At 34.2% G+C, this 18,871-nt stretch overlaps 1 protein-coding gene across 1 annotated transcript in view; it reads left to right on the forward strand.

Moving 5' to 3' along the window:
- CFTR (CF transmembrane conductance regulator) overlaps nt 1-18,871 on the forward strand; it is a 166,584-nt gene that overhangs the window by 88,586 nt on the left and 59,127 nt on the right. Inside the window, exons 12-17 of the mRNA XM_012761103.2 lie at nt 2,214-2,308; nt 4,768-4,854; nt 6,845-7,568; nt 9,699-9,827; nt 15,375-15,412; nt 15,879-16,129. Of these exons, the coding sequence (XP_012616557.1) occupies nt 2,214-2,308; nt 4,768-4,854; nt 6,845-7,568; nt 9,699-9,827; nt 15,375-15,412; nt 15,879-16,129 (1,324 nt within the window). The remainder of the gene's footprint in view (nt 1-2,213; nt 2,309-4,767; nt 4,855-6,844; nt 7,569-9,698; nt 9,828-15,374; nt 15,413-15,878; nt 16,130-18,871) is intronic.

Here is an 18,871-nt window from a genome sequence, read left to right on the forward strand (position 1 = left end):
TATATGTACCTCTTTCTTTGTAACTTAATATTTGATTGAATTCCCTTCTCCCTATCTCTCTTCCTTCATTCTATAAACCTTTTTATTAAATGCTTGCCTTGGACTAGGACTCTACACCCTGTACATCAATAATCCATGCCCTAAAGTTAGCTGTGTCATAATCATAATATCTAGATAACTACTGATATTTTTAAATTTAAAAAAATTTTAAAATTTTAACTGATTTAAATACAATGTTCAATTCAAATTTGAAAAAAAAAGGAAAACTAGTACTTTCAGCAACCTCTAGCTTTCTAATAATATATTAGAAAATTTTTCTCTTTTACAAAAGCCTGTACCTCAGTCTATTCATATAAGGCAAATCATTCTTTCTCTTTTTTTCTCCAAAAGATTTAGTTTTTAAAAGGGAAATGGAATTGAAAGAAAGAAAATATGGGGCAGGAGAGAAAAAATAAACTTGTGAGTTGTGTTGCTAATTACTAGGAGACAGGTACAGAGGATGGATATAAAAACACTGCAGTAAAGGCTTGAAAATGAAAGTACTCCTGGGAATCAAGGACTATTTCTCATAAATTCTAATGTTCTTTTGCAATGCCTAGAATGGTTGTGGCCACAGAGATATTCATTAGCTGGGAAAAAAGATGACAGGAGAGGCAGAGTGGATGGGACTGTTAGCAACCTCTGAGTGGAGGTTTTTCCAGGTTTTTGGTGATTGTTGGGAGAAAAGAATTTCAGGATGTACCATGTAAGCCAAGCAAGTGACAGCTTTTTTCATTGAAAGTAATGGCCGGGCATGGTGGCTCGCGCCTGTAATCCTAGTACTCTGGGAGGCCCAGGTGGGAGGATTGCTTGAGGTCAGGAGTTTGAGACCACCCTGAGCAAGAGTGAGATCCCCATCTCTACTAAAATTAGAAAAATTAGCTGGGCATGGTGGTGCACACCTGCAGTCCTAGCTACTCAGGAGGCTGAGGCAGGAGGATTGTTTGAGCCCAGGAGTTTGAAGTTGCCATGAGCTAGGCTAATGCCATGGCAGTCTAGCCAGGGTGATGGGTGACAAAAGAGAAAACAAGAAAGCAAAAGTACGCACTTGAAAAAGAGAGCAGCCAGGCTCAAAAAGGACAGCTTTTTGAAATCTTACTAATTAAGAGGAGGAATTTGCAAAGCTAAAGTATTGGCTTTTACAAAGAATTTGGTTAGTAATTTCTAGAATTGGGTTCCCTCCCATTTTTATACTTTATATGGTTGTCTCAGAACTGTCATGGTGATTTCAACAGTGGAGAAATTTTAAAACCACAATGTAAATGATGTTGTAATTAGCCAAAGTTCACGTAAGGTGATAGAGATAGCTGACCAGCTGGTTGAAGCCAGTTTTTGTCTGCAGTTATCAGCCCCTCTAGTTAGCTTCTGCCTGAGGATTATTTACTTTAACACCTGCATCCAATCTTCAAGCCCCTGCATCCAGTCTCAGCCCTGTCTCCTAGTCTCCTACTCTAACAAGAAAAGGATGCAGGTATGAGGATGGATGAGGAAGAAAGCCGTGCTGGTTAGGAGGAGGGGCAAGAGAAGTATGGAAAAGAGCTGCCTTGTACCCAGGCAGTCCAATGAAGATGCTTAAATATTTCAGGGGTGTGAATAGTGTTCTTTTATTTATTTATTGGCTAAGATATTATGTGATGTTATTAGGATATTATGGGGGCACAAACAGTTACATGAAATGCATTTGCCTTGCTCAAGCCAGGGCTGCAAGCATGTCCTTCCCTCATATAGTGAATAGTGTTCTTTTAGTTTCTCTTATTACCATGTTCGGAAATTTCATTTTGGGAAATTTCCTTTTAAAAGGGAGAATTTAATTGGAGGGAAGTACATTTTAGTATGTCGATAGCATTTGGGTTTGTGAAATGGGCCTATGGATGACCTGTACACATTTATATACCCATAAATATATTTTACTTTTTGATATGTTATAATTCTTACTTAATGATCATGGATGACATTTTAAAAACTAAAGAAAAATTTACATCTGAAATTTTAGCAATGTTGCTTTGACTAACTAAGTAAATTACATTTGAAATAATTGAGATGCAATGTTCAAAATTTTACCTGTGGTTAAAGCAATAGTGTGATACATTATTACATTTGAAGGAAGATGTACCTTTTGAATTCAGATTCAACATAATAAAAGTTCCTCTCTAATTTTCTATTTTTGACAATAGGATATCGCCAAGTTTGCAGAGAAAGACAATATAGTTCTTGGAGAAGGTGGAATCACACTGAGTGGAGGTCAACGAGCAAGAATTTCTTTAGCAAGGTGAATAATGGATTATTGGTCCAGTGAGCATTTGCTGTAAATATCATTCATGTAAAAAATTATAGGTATTTCTCTATTGCTTTATACTGTGTTTCTGGAATTGAAAAATTCCTGGGGTTTTATTGCTAGTGAGTTAAAAAATCACCTTTAAGAACTATATAGATAACAATATAGTATTCAGACTTGATGATGGCTTTTTCAAAGTTCCTGCCACCATTTTGGTGTGTGTATACTTGTTTGCTTTATGATGTGGTTTACTACAAAATGGGAAACTTGGGGGTTCTGCATAGTACAAGGAAAGAGAATATGTAAATTTCTACTCATTACATCATATATCTCCTCTTCCCTCAATGTACACACCTGCTTTAGGCTTCTGTTTATTAGATAAACATACCTTCCAACTTTTTCAGAAAAATAATTTTTGTAACAAAAATACGAATGCAAATGTGGTCATGTGGCTGAAATCTTTAAAGTAGAATAAATAGGACAAAAGCATCTAACATTGGGGGGGTGGGTAGGAGGTGACTGGGTAGAGGCATTCTTGGCCCAAACATTTAGAAGCTGTCAAATAGAAGTGCATATGGTTAAGTTACATAAAAAAAGAGAATTCTATGGTTAAACTTTAACTTTCAGTTTTAAAAATTATTGGTGACGTGGGGTGTCAAATGTCCCTCAAATTTTATTTGAACAAAATTCTTCTCACTTTGTTGCCAAAGTTGTTAATAAGGGATAATATTCTCCTACTAACATTTCTCCTGCTTCCAAAAGCTAAAACAGAAAAACATGAGCTGAGCACCTGCAACTGCCTGTTCTGGGTGTGTGTGTGTGTAATGTCAATCCCCACACAACGCTGCAAAGTAAGAATTGTTCCCCCTCACTTTACAGAAGAGATCATAAGCTAATTAAGGCTGTTAAATGTTAACTTGCCAAAAGCTACACAAGGAAATGGTAGAGTTAAAATTTGAACCAGGTCCTTTTTACTCTTTATACTAAACCATGCCTTGATCTTGCGGATCACTCTGTGAAGTAATAATTCAATAGATGTGGATAATTTGCAGATAAGGTAATGACTTCTAAATAAATGGAAGTTGGTTATTTTATCTGTGAGCCAAAGTAAGACTTATCTTAAGTATTCCATTTCATATTTCGATAAGACATAGCGTATGGCTTGTAGACATCAGGTGTAGAATTGAGCTTGTATTTACCAGTTTAAGATTTGGTTTTAGCTGAAGGTACCTACTGAAAATAATTGTCTATTCTTATTCTCATCAGATTGTGTAGTGTGTTGTCCAGTTTGGGATGATGAATATATTATTCCTAATTTCATAAGAAACTAGTCTTAGATGTTAGGAAGGGAGATAAGTAAGAACTAAGTATTGGGGAAGAAAGATCTTGAGGGTATATTTTGATGGGGTTCTGTATTTAGCTCTTGCATGTTGTCTTCAAAAATAATTCATACCATAAGCGATCTTTTAGACTTGACTTTGACTTTTTGCCATTCTTTTTTTTAAATTACTTCTCTTAATTATGGGTTAATTGATTATAAGTTTTTTCCCTACAAAAGTACTAAGAATTACATACATAAACACAGAATTCTATTTAGTTGGGATTGGAGTAGGGTTGCTAACAATCATACCTGAAACATTTAAATGTCGTGAAGAAATTATCTCATATCCGTTAATATGGAAACTATAGCTTCATCATATTACTGTTACAAGATCAACTTAATATAGATTTTATTTGCTTATAAAATTTTATTTTTTAACTAAAAAAGTAAAATAATATGGCTATAAATTTTATTGTGAATTATTAATACTTCCCTTGTTTGTAACTTTTATGAATATAGTACAGAGACAAACTATAAGAAGCAAAATGGAATATCAATTGTAGAGTAGTGGCATTTGTTGTTAACATTTAAAAATACTTTCACATAAATGCTGCAATTTATTAGCTGTCTCTGACATTTCACAGTTTGAAATAGTCTATTTCCTTCTTGTTTCCTCACCAAATGCAAGATCTTTGAGGGCAGAGACTGTGTAATTTTTGCTATTGTGTTGCCAGCACATAGCATGGTGCTTGGCTCTAAATAGAGACTATTGTTAAAACATTTTCTTTTTTTTTAATGTAATATTTTAAAGTATATGATATGGTGCATTTCAATTTGCAATTTTTGCTAGCTTATGCCACTTACAATTAGCAAAAGCACTTCAGCAGTTCTTGAAGTACTGTGGAACTCACAGAAATCATCCACAACTTATGTCTTTATTTCCCATTTAAAATCATCTACACTATAAAAGACACATGTATATAAGAAGTTTCTAATGGTACTACTTCTGCACTATGTTACGAATAGGGTTATGGATACAGTATGGATGTGGTGGCCATACTATAATGCGTGTAGTGGGTTGTTTAAAAAACAATAGTGAGGAAATCTAATTTAATTTCCATTTTCCTTTTAGAGCAGTATATAAAGATGCTGATTTGTACCTCTTAGACTCTCCCTTTGGATACTTAGATGTTTTAACAGAAAAAGAGATATTTGAAAGGTATGTTCTTTGAATAACTTATAATGCATATGCTAAAAGACAAGATAGAAAGACTATACCTTCACAGACTGCACATTACCTCTTGAGAAGTATTTCCACTATTTTAGTGACTCAGTATAGCAGAATATAATGCAGTATTTATTCAAATTGGACCTGCCTTTCAAGGCCAAGATTTAAGATCTCTTCCATTGAAACCTTTTCTGGCTACCTCATGCTAGACCAATTTCTTCCATTGCTATCCTGTTAAAACAATCACTATCTATGTAGTTTTACAGCCTGGTTGCCTTACGACATGTATTATTTTCATTGGTTATACTTAAATTTTTGAAACTTTTTTTGTGTTAGTATTTTATTCTATCTCCTCCTTAGATAATAAACTTCTTAAGGAACTAAACATGCTAACCGTTTTCATGGTTTAATGTAGGTGAATGCTGAGACGACCCATCTCCCTCAGTAACTCTGTGGAATCCTCCTCAGTCATACACAGCTCAGGAGTCACATTTTCTTGGAGCTTCCATTAGGGCTCAATGCCTGTGAAGTTCCTAAGAGAAAAAGTTAATTATTATGATTTGATGTCAAAGTTTCAAAATTATGTCTTGGACTATAAAGTAGTTCACTAGAAGAATAGTCATTATACTCCCCTGGAAATTAAGATTTCAAAAACAAGAATATAAACATATATATATATGTATAAAATGGCTACATTGTTCCTAGAAACACCTTTCCTAGAATTTAGTTACATCTAATACCCAAGATGCTATTTTTATAAACCTGTGACTGTGATAAGTAACTTCTTAGCAATATAAACTTTGCTGTGCTTACATGGTTGTGTTTAGTATGTTACAGCTGGGGTCCCCAACCCTTGGGCAGAGGACCAGTACTGGTCCGAGGCCTATTAGGAGCTGGGTCGCACAGCAGGAGGTGACTGTGGGGAAGGGAGCGAAGCTTCATCTGTATTTACAGTCACTTGTCATTGCTCAAATCACTGCAGAAGCTCTGCCTCCTGTCAGATCAGCAGCGGCATTAGATTCTCATAGCAGCTCCAACCCTACCGTAAATTGCGCATATGAGGGATCTAGGTTGCACATCCCTTATCAGAATCTAATGCCTGATAATCTGAGGTGAAGCTGAGGCAGTGATGCTAGCTCTGGGGAGTGGCTGCAAATACAGATTATCATTAGCAGAGAGATTTGACTGCACAATAAATTTAATTGCTTGAATTACCCCAAAACCATTCCCCTATCCCTTGTGGAAAAATTGTCTTCCATGAAACTGGTCCCTGGTGCCAAAAAGGTTGGAGACCACTGTGAGTATAATCTAGAATAGTGCCTCTTTCTATACAATATATGTTTTAATGCCTAAAAAAACCTAATCTCCCTTACATGGTTCTAGTCATGATTTACTTCTAGACTAGAGGAAAATTTTATTAAAGGAGGGTCAAATTTATTATCCAGTTCTCAGTTGTAGTCTTTTTGTTTTCTGTTTTAACAAATCAGATTAATCTTAATATAAGCTTTTGAAAACTAAATTGGTAGTCAACCTAAAGTGTAAAAGGAAATTAATGGAAAATTTAAGAACAAGAAAACTCTGACATTTAAAAACATGTGGAAACATAGACCTCTAGAGACCTTAAATATCATCTAACAGTTCCCTAATTATCTAGATGAATAAACCAGGACCCAGAGGGTAAACAATTTGCTCAAAGTCAAAAATCTACTTAACATCAGAAATTTAATTTCATTCTAGGTCTGTTAACATTCAGCTTTACAACATAGCATGCTATTTCATGCTGTAATAATTCACGAGATACCAAATTAATTACTATATTTACTTGTAGAATCATTTTAAGTATAATAATAAAATTATATAATAGAGATTTTATACAATAAAATATTAATACAGTGTTAAAATATTAATACATGTTAATGTAGCACATAATAAAGTATTAATAAAATTAATATTTTATTTATATCTTTTTATATTCTTAAAGCTGTGTCTGTAAACTGATGGCTAACAAAACTCGGATTTTGGTCACTTCTAAAATGGAACATTTAAAGAAAGCTGACAAAATATTAATTTTACATGAAGGTAGCAGCTATTTTTATGGGACATTTTCTGAACTACAAAATCTACGACCAGACTTTAGCTCAAAGCTCATGGGATATGATTCTTTTGACCAGTTTAGTGCAGAAAGAAGAAATTCAATCCTAACTGAGACCTTACGCCGTTTCTCATTGGAAGGAGATGCTGCTGTCTCTTGGAATGAAACAAAAAAACAATCCTTTAAACAGACTGGAGAGATTGGAGAAAAAAGGAAAAATTCTATTCTCAATTCAATCAACTCTTTAAGAAAATTTTCCGTTGTACAAAAGACTCCATTACAAATGAGTGGTATTGAGGAGGATCCAGACGAGCCTTCAGAGAGAAGGCTGTCCTTAGTTCCAGATTCTGAGCAGGGGGAGGCAATCCTGCCACGAAGCAATGTGATCAACACTGGCCCCACGTTTCAGGGACGAAGGAGGCAGTCTGTTCTGAACCTGATGACACATTCAGTTAACCAAGGTCAAAACATTCACCGAATAAACGCAGCATCCACACGAAAAATGTCCATTGCCCCTCCGGCAAATCTGACTGAAATGGATATCTATTCAAGACGGTTATCTCAAGAAAGTAGCTTGGAAATAAGTGAAGAAATTAATGAAGAAGATTTAAAGGTATGTATAAATTATTTGGTTTTTTTTTCCTTCCACAGAGTATAATTGAATAGAATGCAATATGTAATATGTAACAAACTTATACAAACTATGGTATTGGATGGGGTTTAAGATTTAGAAAGTAAAAAAATCCATAAATTATGCAAGCAGCTTCAGAATGTAAAATAATCAACTATTTGCTTTTGCAATGAACATATCTCTTCCCATAAAATGTATTGTAAGCCAAAGCAAGGGCTTAGTATTGGGTCTTTTCATAGGCCAGTGATAATCATTTCTATAAATTAGAAAGCATCTGGTTTTTACTACCATGAGCCCTCTGTGGGATGAGGTAGAGTATAAATAAATATATAGACAAATAGTAGCCTCAGTTATTTAGAGACCAAGAAATATTTCTGTATGGAAGTAGCCATTAAATATATAAGGTATATAAGCATCTGGTCTCTTAATTGGACTAACTCAGATACTTGTTTATACATCAGTCTTTCCTGAATTTAGTTAGTTTGGGCTTTTTTATCTTTCAAATTTGCTTTATGCATTAGGTTTCTGAAAAAGTTACTTTTAAAGAAGATATGTGAAGCTCAACATATACTAGTCCCAATTTTCAGACAGAAAGTCTGTTATCTTACATTTTAAGAATAAAATGCTTTAAAATTTTTTTTAAATAGGAAGCAATATAAAAAGAAGAGAGTTTTTGTTGTTTTTTACTAGAAAACTTACACACCTTGGATGAAGTGAACCATAGGCAGAGTTGTAGTGAATTGATATGTTTAAGAGCATAAATCATTTAAGAGTGGTGTGAACTTTGGCAAGTCACAAGTCATTTAACTTCTCTAGGCCAAAGTTTCCTCCTTTGTGAAATGATGGAATAGAATAGGTGATCCTCAAAACCATAATTTCAGTATTTTTATAACTTTAAAAAGGTTTCCTAAAGGATAATTCATCTACATGGCTTACTATCAATCTAAATGAATATCTCAAAACTGAACCTATAAATTTAGTTTTAAAAATGATCCCCTTGACTAATAATAGTTACTATTTATTGATTGCCTCTAGTGCAAGTAAGCATATATTTAGTCACCTCAACTACCCTGGAAGGTATGCATCATTATTTCAAATTTACAGATAAGGAAACTGAAGTTCAGAGAAGTTCCGCAACATGCCCAAATCCAAGCAGCTCCTAACATGTCAGTGGTGGAGCCTGATTCAAATCTAGATCTATCTGACTCCAAAAATTTGTACTCCTTACTATTGACCAATAGTCTGATTCCATAGGACCCTGTCCTTTGATTCTAGTACTTCCTGTATGAATTTTGTTGACTTTGTGAGAAACAAAACTATATTTTCCCTTTGGACTATCTGGAACCTATTTCAAATTTTTGAAATGTATCTGCCAAAAGACAAAGACTCCCAGGGGAATACACCCAGGATTAGAAATATTTAATTTAAGTCATAGCTGGAAAGAGAGAGAATCCTAGGCTAATGAGGAATGTACAAGCATAAATTGGCTTTCAATCTATTGGAAGACCTTTATTTATAGCTAGCAAAATACCAAACTGTACTTGTCCATGGACTTCTGAAGAAACAGGTTAAGTGAAGGAGAGTTCTTGGAAGCTTCATTTTGATGATACCATTCATTTGATGAAAGGTGTGAGACAGTTAAGGATTTAAATGATAATATTGGCCAGTGTGGTGGTCCCAGCTACTCTACTCAGGACACTGAAGTGGGAGGATGCCTTGAGCCCAGGAGTTTGAATCCAGCCTGGGAAACATGGGGAGACCCCATCTCTGAAAAAAAAACAAAAAACAAAACACAAAACACAAAAACAAAACCACCAAACACAAATAAATGGTAAAATTATCTAACAATAAACACATTTATATAATGGCTTTTAGAATTTTGAAAAATTACGGTGTTTCTCATTTTTCAAAAAGCTATATTGTCCCAGTGGACATTATTCTGGCCATGGAGTGATATGATATGTGACATTTATAATGATTTGTATTTTTTAAAGTTCATTGAGCTCCAAGTAATTATTAATACATTCGTTTATGTCAACGCATTCAAAATAAAATGTCATTGTAGCATGAAACTGTATTGTCTCATGTAATAACCATGATTCTTTTTGACAGGAGTGCTTTTTTGATGATGCAGAGAACATACCAGCAGTGACTACCTGGAACACTTACCTTCGATACATTACTGTCCACAAAAGCTTAATTTTTGTACTAATTTGGTGTTTAGTTATTTTTCTGGCTGAGGTAAGAATATTCTGTTATAAAATATCTCTTTGAGTTAATGTTAAAATCAAAATAGTTTGGAAGGATGTATACACATTAGTATACATATGTATGCATATCATTTTACAGTGTATAATAATAGAGTTCATATAGTTTTAGCATCTAAAAATCAATAATTGAAATCACTGTTATTTTATTACTTCATACATAGCACATAAAATATACTTTTATTTTTATTTCTAGTTATTTAAAGGGAGCAACTTTTAAAAAATATGAAGAGTATTTTGATAAATTTTAATAATTTTAAGAGATTAAAAAACTTAGAGTAGAAGACCTTTATTTAGATTGAAATCAAACACTGAAAATAATTCTGTACTTAATTTAAATTCATTTGACTATAGATATTTAATTATTAAATATATAAGTTATGACTATTTAAATATTTCCTTATAAAATGAGATAAATGTATATCAGTGGCTTAGGAATCATTTTAGATAAACCTTTCAGAAATTCAAGTCACCTATTTGCTTATAGAAATTTTGTTGTCTTCAATGTCACCACTGTGGTTTCTCTGCCACACTTCTGCTGTCCTTTACATCACCAAGTTAAAGAAAAGGGTGGCTGCAAATAGCACAGTGGGCTACAAGTTCAGTTCCTGATCAGCACAGGTGGTTCCTGAAGCTGGGCAGTGGGTGAGGCTTTCCTCTGGATCAGGAGCAGCCACATCCATGCCTACAGGGCCTGGCAGGGAGCATCGCTGGGTGCAGTGGCCAGCAGGCTGAATGGAGAGCATTTGCTCTCTAGTTGTCTAAAGGTGGCACCTGTCACTCAGCACCAGCCAGGGCCTTGGTATGAAGGAATTGGGATCATTCTGGCCAAATCTTTGTATTTATCAAGATAAGATAGAGATCCAGATTTTTCTGTAAATTTTTCTCATTTTAAAATATAGGTAATTAAGTAAAAATAAATGAACAAAAACTATGTGGGCACAACAAAACACATCTGTGGGTTGGATTCAGCCTGTGAATGATTACTGCATGTATTTATTCCAGAGGACACCCCAGTTATGTCCTAATATAAAACCAAATCTAACCTGAAGGCCCATGCTGCCTTCAGGGAAGAAATGACCCAGGCGAAGAACTGCCTGTCCTACGGAAGTATAAAGTGAAACCCAATAACTATACATTTTTCCTATTGTAAACTATTTCTAACCTCAATTAAGAAGGCTTTATAGGCCGGGTGCAGTGGCTCACGCCTGTAATCCTAGCACTCTGGGAGGCTGAGGCGGATGGATTGCTCGAGGTCAGGAGTTTGAAACCAGCCTGAGCAAGAGCGAGACCCCATCTCTACTATAAATAGAAAGAAATTAATTGGCCAACTAATATATATAGAAAAAATTGCCGGGCATGGTGGCGCATGCCTGTAGTCCCAGCTACTTGGAAGGCTGAGGCAGTAGGATTGCTTCCCAGGAGTTTGAGGTTGCTGTGAGCTAGGCTGACGCCACAGCACTCACTCTAGCCTGGGCAACAAAGTGAGACTCTGTCTCAAAAAAAAAAAAAAAAGGCTTTATAAAGTACCATCATTCTTCTGTGATCAAGAAATATAGTGTTAAATATCTAAAGGTATGTACCAAAAAGTTGTACATACTACTTCAATAAACTATTGTATTGGTTTCCATTTGATCTTTGAGTTTTAGTAGTATCTATTATTTGCCCTGATGCTATAAATTAACAAACCAAATGGAAGCCTGGTGCAAGATGCAGTATGTAGCATAGTGTCAACTCTGGAATCAGACTTCACTGGATGTGAGCTCTAACTCCGTGTTAATACTATTAAACTTAGCAAGTTTGTTAACCTCTCTACGTACTGGCTTCATGGGCATTTTGTGGTTAAAGAGCCATTGTGATTACAAAGCACTTAATGTAGGGCTTGGTGCATGGTGAGCAATGCTAATTGCTGTTATTAATATCTTTAATATCATGTCATTATTACAAAGCTTAAGATAGTTTGAGGTGAACGAGTCCATAACAGTGATATAGTGGAAAATTCAATGATTCCTTTTACTCTTTAACGAAAATGTGAGGTTGGGTAATTTGACACCCTTACATGAGTAATAAATATTGAATCGAAATGCATTTCAATTTTACCTCATTAATCTCTGCCAGTCTTGCCAAATAACCAACATTATTGTACATGAAGCCCAGCCTGTGCCTCATTTAATCTCACCCAGCCCTTTACAATTGTTAATAATTTGAATCTCATTGAAAGATTACATTACTTGATTGTCTTCAACTTATGTAAGAAAAAAGGGTCCTATCTGATTGTGGTAGTGATTTCTGTTAATTTATAGGATCTTTGTCTCATGCAGCTCCATAGAGTTGAACTTTTCTACCTTTCAAAAGGGTATATAATAAATAATTAACTGTTGAGCTGCTATACATGTGTACAATATTATTGACTCACTTAAGAGGAAGACAATAGTTCTTTAGGGCAAGAAACTAAATTACAGCAGAGGATGTAAATGCTGTATATTTACCCATTATTAGTTGAACTCTCACACACATTCCCCCAAAAATCATCTTTTTAAAGGATAAAATAGTTGATAATGCCATTTTCTGGGCAAGAAATAATAAAATAAATGATGAGCCTTTTGGGCCAATATCCTGTAGGCCTTGCCAATTAATTGACTCTTAAAATTATGAATAACAAAACTTGGTAATAGTAGAAAATAGTAATTTTTTAAATTATGTGCACAAATATGCAACTAAACAATTCATTCACTAGTGTTCACAATTCTATTGCTTTCTTTGAATCCAAATTTATTTAGTTTTTCTTTTAGACTAAGCTCCTCTTTTAATACCAGTGTGCCCATTTTTCATTACCATTAAAATATCTCATTGCTACTTCATATCATGGTACAGGTGTTAATCCAGGATGATGGTTTAGTTCTTTTAAGCCCTGTTTAGAACCTCATACTCATGATCAGAGAACCTAAAGAAAGATTAAGATTCATATATTTCTTGTGAAAATGATTTATTTATTTTTAGTTTTCATAAGGGTTGTATTTCAATTTAGATTTATATTTTTTATAGAGTAGGTTCAATATGCTTCCCTTTTGCAATATGAAATACTTAGTCATTTTAAAATTTCTTTAAAGTTGGTAAAAACTGAGTAAATTAGCTTATCTATTCACTTCATTAGCATTTACCATTAATATATCATTTTGAAAAGGGAGTCAGTCTACCTTTGTATTTTTGTACCATTTCTCATCACCCCATAGGGCATTATCTTCTGTAAGTTCTTGGATATTAGCACCAAGAAAATAAGAATAACGTTTCTGTGTTAGTTTCTAGTACTCCTGCTTGTCAGTGCACCATTGGTTAGATAGAGAAGAAATGCAAATAATAAAATTAGGAGGCAGTTTCCTGGTTCCTTTTAAAATAACCAGAGAGTATTATTGTTGATGGAGTATCCAAAGATCCTGTTTAATGCTTTCATTCTATGATTTTTAAGAATGTTTCAGAGAACTGTTGTATCCTATTTCTTTATGACTTCCATTCTGTTTGCTCATGAGGAATCCCTGAGTGGCTTTATATTATTAGTACACTGGAGATGTATATTCCGTAATACCACTACTGCTATTGACTGATAGTAATCCTTTTAGGACAGGTTTACTTAGCATGCAGAGGTCTATGTTTTAGGGCATGATTTGACTTGTGAAGCATTGAAATCTGTGTATTAAGTATGCTGTCTTCTATGTGCTATGGAATAGTGTTTAAAACCCCCAGAAAATGGAAAATAAAGATCTTTTAGTTTTCTCCCTTAATCATCTAGAACTGTTACTCTCCAATAAATTACATAAATTTTGTAACCTCAAAACATTCTGGAAACAAAATGCTGGAACTTGCTTACTCAATTGTTCCTATATGTTTCAAATATTTTTAGTGAAGTCATTACATCAAGTCCTTGAAAATGTTTTTGTTTTAGTCAACAAACCATGTGGATTGAGCCAGGAAATAACTTTATGTTTAAATGACTAGACCAGTTCTTTAGAAAACTGCTTTGGTTCCATTAGTGAATAGAAAAATAGAAAATAGAAAATATTCCACAGAAAAATATTTATTCCTGAGAATTACATTCAAAGAATGTCGACAATGTGAGCATTATTGACATTTGTTTAATTGGAGCAAAGGGGAAATATAATAACAAATAATGATAACCAAATAATCAGAGTGACTCAGAACATATACTCTTATCTAGGATCTTGAGTAATTTGATTAGTCTTAAGAAATAGTAAGACATTTATACTGTAAAGAAGACTTTTGAAATAGCTAGATTACTGCTTACTTTGTCATTTTGAATTTACTTGAATTTCTTTGAATTTCAAGAAAACAAGGATAAATTTTCTCTTCATTGATAACGTGTGTAGGGACTATGTGTATAATGAAGAAAAATAGTAAAGTGAGAATAATGCCATTAAATTTTTTATCATTATACTTCTATCTGATATATGAATTTAAAACTTAAACAGCTCTTTAAAGTATAGCACTTCCTAATGTAATTTCTTTATGAATCTTAATGCTCCCTGTAAGTTTTTATATAGTACTCTTAAATATGTAAGGTAAATTCAAGTATGGAATAAGACTTGTAGATATCTTATTCCAAGTATATTTGTTTCTCCTCTATGTACTTTTATTCTGTGTTCATTTCCAAAATCATTTTACTTGCAATTGCTTGTTTTTTCTATTTCATTTTCTGGTAAAGTCATAAATGGGCTAATTATATAATTTCAGAGTCATTTCTAATATTATAATCATGAGGGCATCAATTCAAGATTAAATTTCTCCTAAGGAGGATGGAATGCCAAATTGAAATAGAACAGAGCACAGAAGATTTAAATATTAAAAGGACTATAAAAATCACAGTTAAATTTTTTTCATTTAGTTATGGTATAGAATATTTCTCCCTTAGCCAAATATTTCCACCTTGAGAAAGCTCAAAGTCCTAAGTAATTCTGGTACCAGTGATGTCTGTTTTAACATAAATGTACCTTATATTTATTCGTAAACTGTGAGTTTTTATACTGTCGAAACTTTTAATTCATTTTAAAAATATTAATCTTACCTTTTTCAATAATTAATTGTCCTCAGAAGTGTTAGTCGCTCATAATCATTGAACAACAAATGAAATTATTTATAGCAACTAAATAGACTTGTTGTCTGCCAGAATGCTGAAATTAGTCCTTTTATAAAAGACACAGTTTATTATTTAATACATTTAGCTATAATCTCAGCTCTCCTGAGGCCCAGTGAATACTTCCTGTTGAACTAAGGAGAGAAATGGCAAAGTATTTACTTCAGTGAAATTTGAATTCCACTTACTTAATATGTTCTCACCACCAATAATGGTGCTTAGTACAATTATTATAGCTGCTAGACCTAGGAAAGCAAAGAGAAGGAAATAAAAATGTATGCACTTTGATGTTGGTCATGGTGAATTTAGAGGTGGATGTGGGAGAAATAGGTAAAGATGTTAGAGAAAAACCAACTGTGTGTTGTCCCATTCCAGGTGGCTGTTTCTTTGGTCCTGCTGTGGCTACTTGGAAAGTGAGTATTCTATGTTCTATTATGGATTATGTTTTCTTTCCACTGATTATTATTAAATATCATATCCACTGTGTTACATTTTACCATAGTGTTACAGTAGTGGAAAAACAAGTTATTTTGTTTAGGTAATGTGCATATGTAATTCCTGCATCTCTTTGTCAATTTCTAAACGATTTAGTTGCATTCAGTTTCCATGAAATACAATAAAAACATTTGAAACAACATTATATATTTAGTATTTTCTGTGTTTTAATCTAATAGAGGTCAATTTTATCTATTTCAATGGTGAGAAAATGAATACTTAATTTACTTTCTTGCAGTAGTAAGCTTTTGAGATTAAGGGCACAAACTCTGTTAATGTAATATATTGTGTTTCTTTTGACTCAAATTTAATTTCATTTACATATATTGGAAATTCAGTAGCCAAGTTGGGTTGCCAAATAACAATTTCCTTTTTGTTTTACAGCGCTCCTGCTTACAACAAAGGGAATAGTACTATAAGTGCAAATAGCAGCTATGCAGTGATTATCACCAGCACCAGCGCCTATTATGTGTTTTACATTTACGTGGGAGTAGCCGACACTTTGCTTGCTCTGGGCTTCTTCAGGGGTCTACCACTCGTGCATACTCTCATCACAGTGTCAAAAATTTTACACCACAAAATGTTACATTCTGTTCTTCAAGCACCTATGTCAACCCTCAACGCATTAAAAGCAGGTACTTGACTAGGTATACAAAATGAAACTGCTGATACACCATCAATAGGGCCTGTGGTTTAAAAGGTTTTCTAGCAGAGGTGCTGGCTTTTGCACAGAGGCATCTGCCTTCTTTTGAGCCTTCTTATGACTGGCATGTACCTCCCTCAGATATTATAGCTTATTATTATTATTGTTGCTCCTGATATTTCTATATTACCTAATTAGAGTAGCTCCATTTGTAAGAATATGATGTTGGTGGGACTGAAGCAGCGCAAACAGGCCCTTGTGGCTTATTTGTACTTCCCTTTTCAGATATTTGGTCTAGCCTTCTTGTAGGCATCTTGTTGCCAATGTGTAATATTGTTCAAAAGAGAAGGAGATCTGAAGTGATCAAGGAAAATATAAAATTCATCTAAAGCCGTTTTATGGGGTAGAATAATTTAGTTTAATGTTAACTGTTCAAAGTTACATTGGGGGGATCCCAAATGTATTTTAAAACTAATTTTGATGCCATTTTATTTGAAGTCACAGAAAGTAACAATAGTGGAGTTGCTAAAATATTTTTAAAGTAAGACTAATGAGGTACTTTGAAATTAATCAATTCCATTGATTCTATGTTGGAGAAATTAACCTTTGACTCTGAGGTTATGAGGTTAATAAGGATTCCCCCAAGGTTTTTTGGTTTTTTTTTACAGCAATCCATTGAGCGCTTACTCTGTGAGGGAGAGGTATATAAAGATGAATAAGGCAGAGTTTTTGCCCTTGAGGAGAGGAAGTGAACAGAGAAATGTTTGATTATAAAGCAAAGAATAAGTTCCAAGATTGAGATTTTTAGAGTAATTTGTATCTTAAAAGTATCTCAAAATAAGAAATACCCATCATTTTTTCTGGGTAATAAATTTATTCTGATGCCCTTATGTGTTGCTAAAGTCTTGCCTCATTTAAGTATACTCATCGCTATTCTCTGTTTTACAGTTTTATTTTTATTTGTTTTTACTTTTAAAAATATTTTGTAGAGATGGGGGTCTCACTGTGTTGTTCAGGCTTGTCTGTAACTTCTGGCCTCAAGTGATCCTCCCACCTCGGTCTGCCTAGTGCTGGGATTACAGGTGTGAGCCACTGCACCTGGCCTACCCTCTGTATTAAATAAGAATTTTACATATAAGGTGATGTCCAATTAACCTGATTCAATGATTTCAGTTTTTATGGAAATCTGAGACCCAGAAAAGGCAGGGGATTTGTCTGAGTTTCTGGCGGAGTCAGAAATGGGCCATGAGATACAGTGGAAAGAATTTGAGCGTTGCTTGAAAACTGGTTTGGCTTCATAAGAGCAGTGATCTCGGGCAAGTGACTCTTCTGAGCTTTGGCCTCCTCACTTGTAAAGTAGGGAAAAGCAAAATTATCTCAGAGGACCTTTGTGGGAATGAAGCAAGGCAATTTACTGGCTTGTTACATAGCCAGCATGAAGTAAATATTAGTCCCCCACTGTCATTCCAATCTGTGGGGTGTTGCTACCACAGGGGGTGCACTTGCCATTCCACCCGTGTACTTTTCTGAGCTCCTCATTTCCTTAAACCCTGGTCATGGTTGGTTCTGAACCAAACCTTCTTTCTTTCATGTTTAAATGATCACTGTTCATTTCATTTTTTTACTTTGTTTTACATGCCAAATGTTCATCCACTTTGTAGGATGATTCTTAGACATCTCTATGTTTTTGTATTCTTCCTTATTTATGTTCCTGTGAACTCAAATAGTGAGATAATCTTATCACATCTGTATGTTCTTTCCCCCCCCACCATCATTTCTATATGCAAGGATTATGCTTTCTTTTCGAAACTGTTACCAATTCATAGTTCATTTATTCTCACTGTTTCCTAGATAGTCTCTGCTATATTTGGCAGCAGCTGATGCTTCCTTGCCTTCTATGTGCACTTGTAACCTGTCCCAGGTGTGCCATTCTGCAATTGTACATTGACCTTGATTTTTTCTATTTGTCTGAGTTTACTATGTCACTTTAAAATGATCTTCAAGTGACACAGACACATAATAGGTGCTCAGCAAAGTATATTGGATGGATAAAAGTGTAAACGTGTATTTTGACAGAACACTACCATTGGAAATAAGCACCACAATGATTTTTTCCCACCAAAGCAAACTCTCATTTTCTAAACACTATTTATAAATACCATATGCTAATTTTTTTGATTTAGGAAAACACATAAAAATATGTTTAATTAACTATGCTAAAGAACATTTTATCAATAAATGATTTCCTACATATTAGGCTTTTTGCTTGGGGCTATAGGTGAAACAAAGCAAACGTGGCATGATCTCATTAACCTCTAGCAATTTACAATACAGAAAAAGAGATAGGACATGTGGATAAGTGACTACAATATAAGACATGCATGTAGTCATTATAACACAGAGGTACAAACAAGATGTATTAAATGTGTCCAGAGGAGGAAGAGATTAATTCCAGCTGGAGCAAACACTGATGCTTCCTTGCATGAGGGGGATTTGAGTTGGGAAAGGAAGGACACATAGATTTTGACAGCATAGATGAGGGAAAAGGGTTTTCAGTAAATGGGAACCACATGGGGAAGGCAGGGAGGTAGGAAAGTGCAGAATGTGTTTAAAAAATAGAGGGGATGGCTGAAATAGGATATTTGAGTTGAGGGAGCTTGTACTAGCTAGGTGGTTTAAGGCCACATTATGGAAGGCATTAAATATTAAACTAGGAATTTTGGACTTTATCCTG

The sequence above is a fragment of the Microcebus murinus genome, chromosome 9, assembly GCF_040939455.1.
Source record: "Microcebus murinus isolate Inina chromosome 9, M.murinus_Inina_mat1.0, whole genome shotgun sequence".
Classification (NCBI taxonomy): domain Eukaryota; kingdom Metazoa; phylum Chordata; class Mammalia; order Primates; family Cheirogaleidae; genus Microcebus; species Microcebus murinus.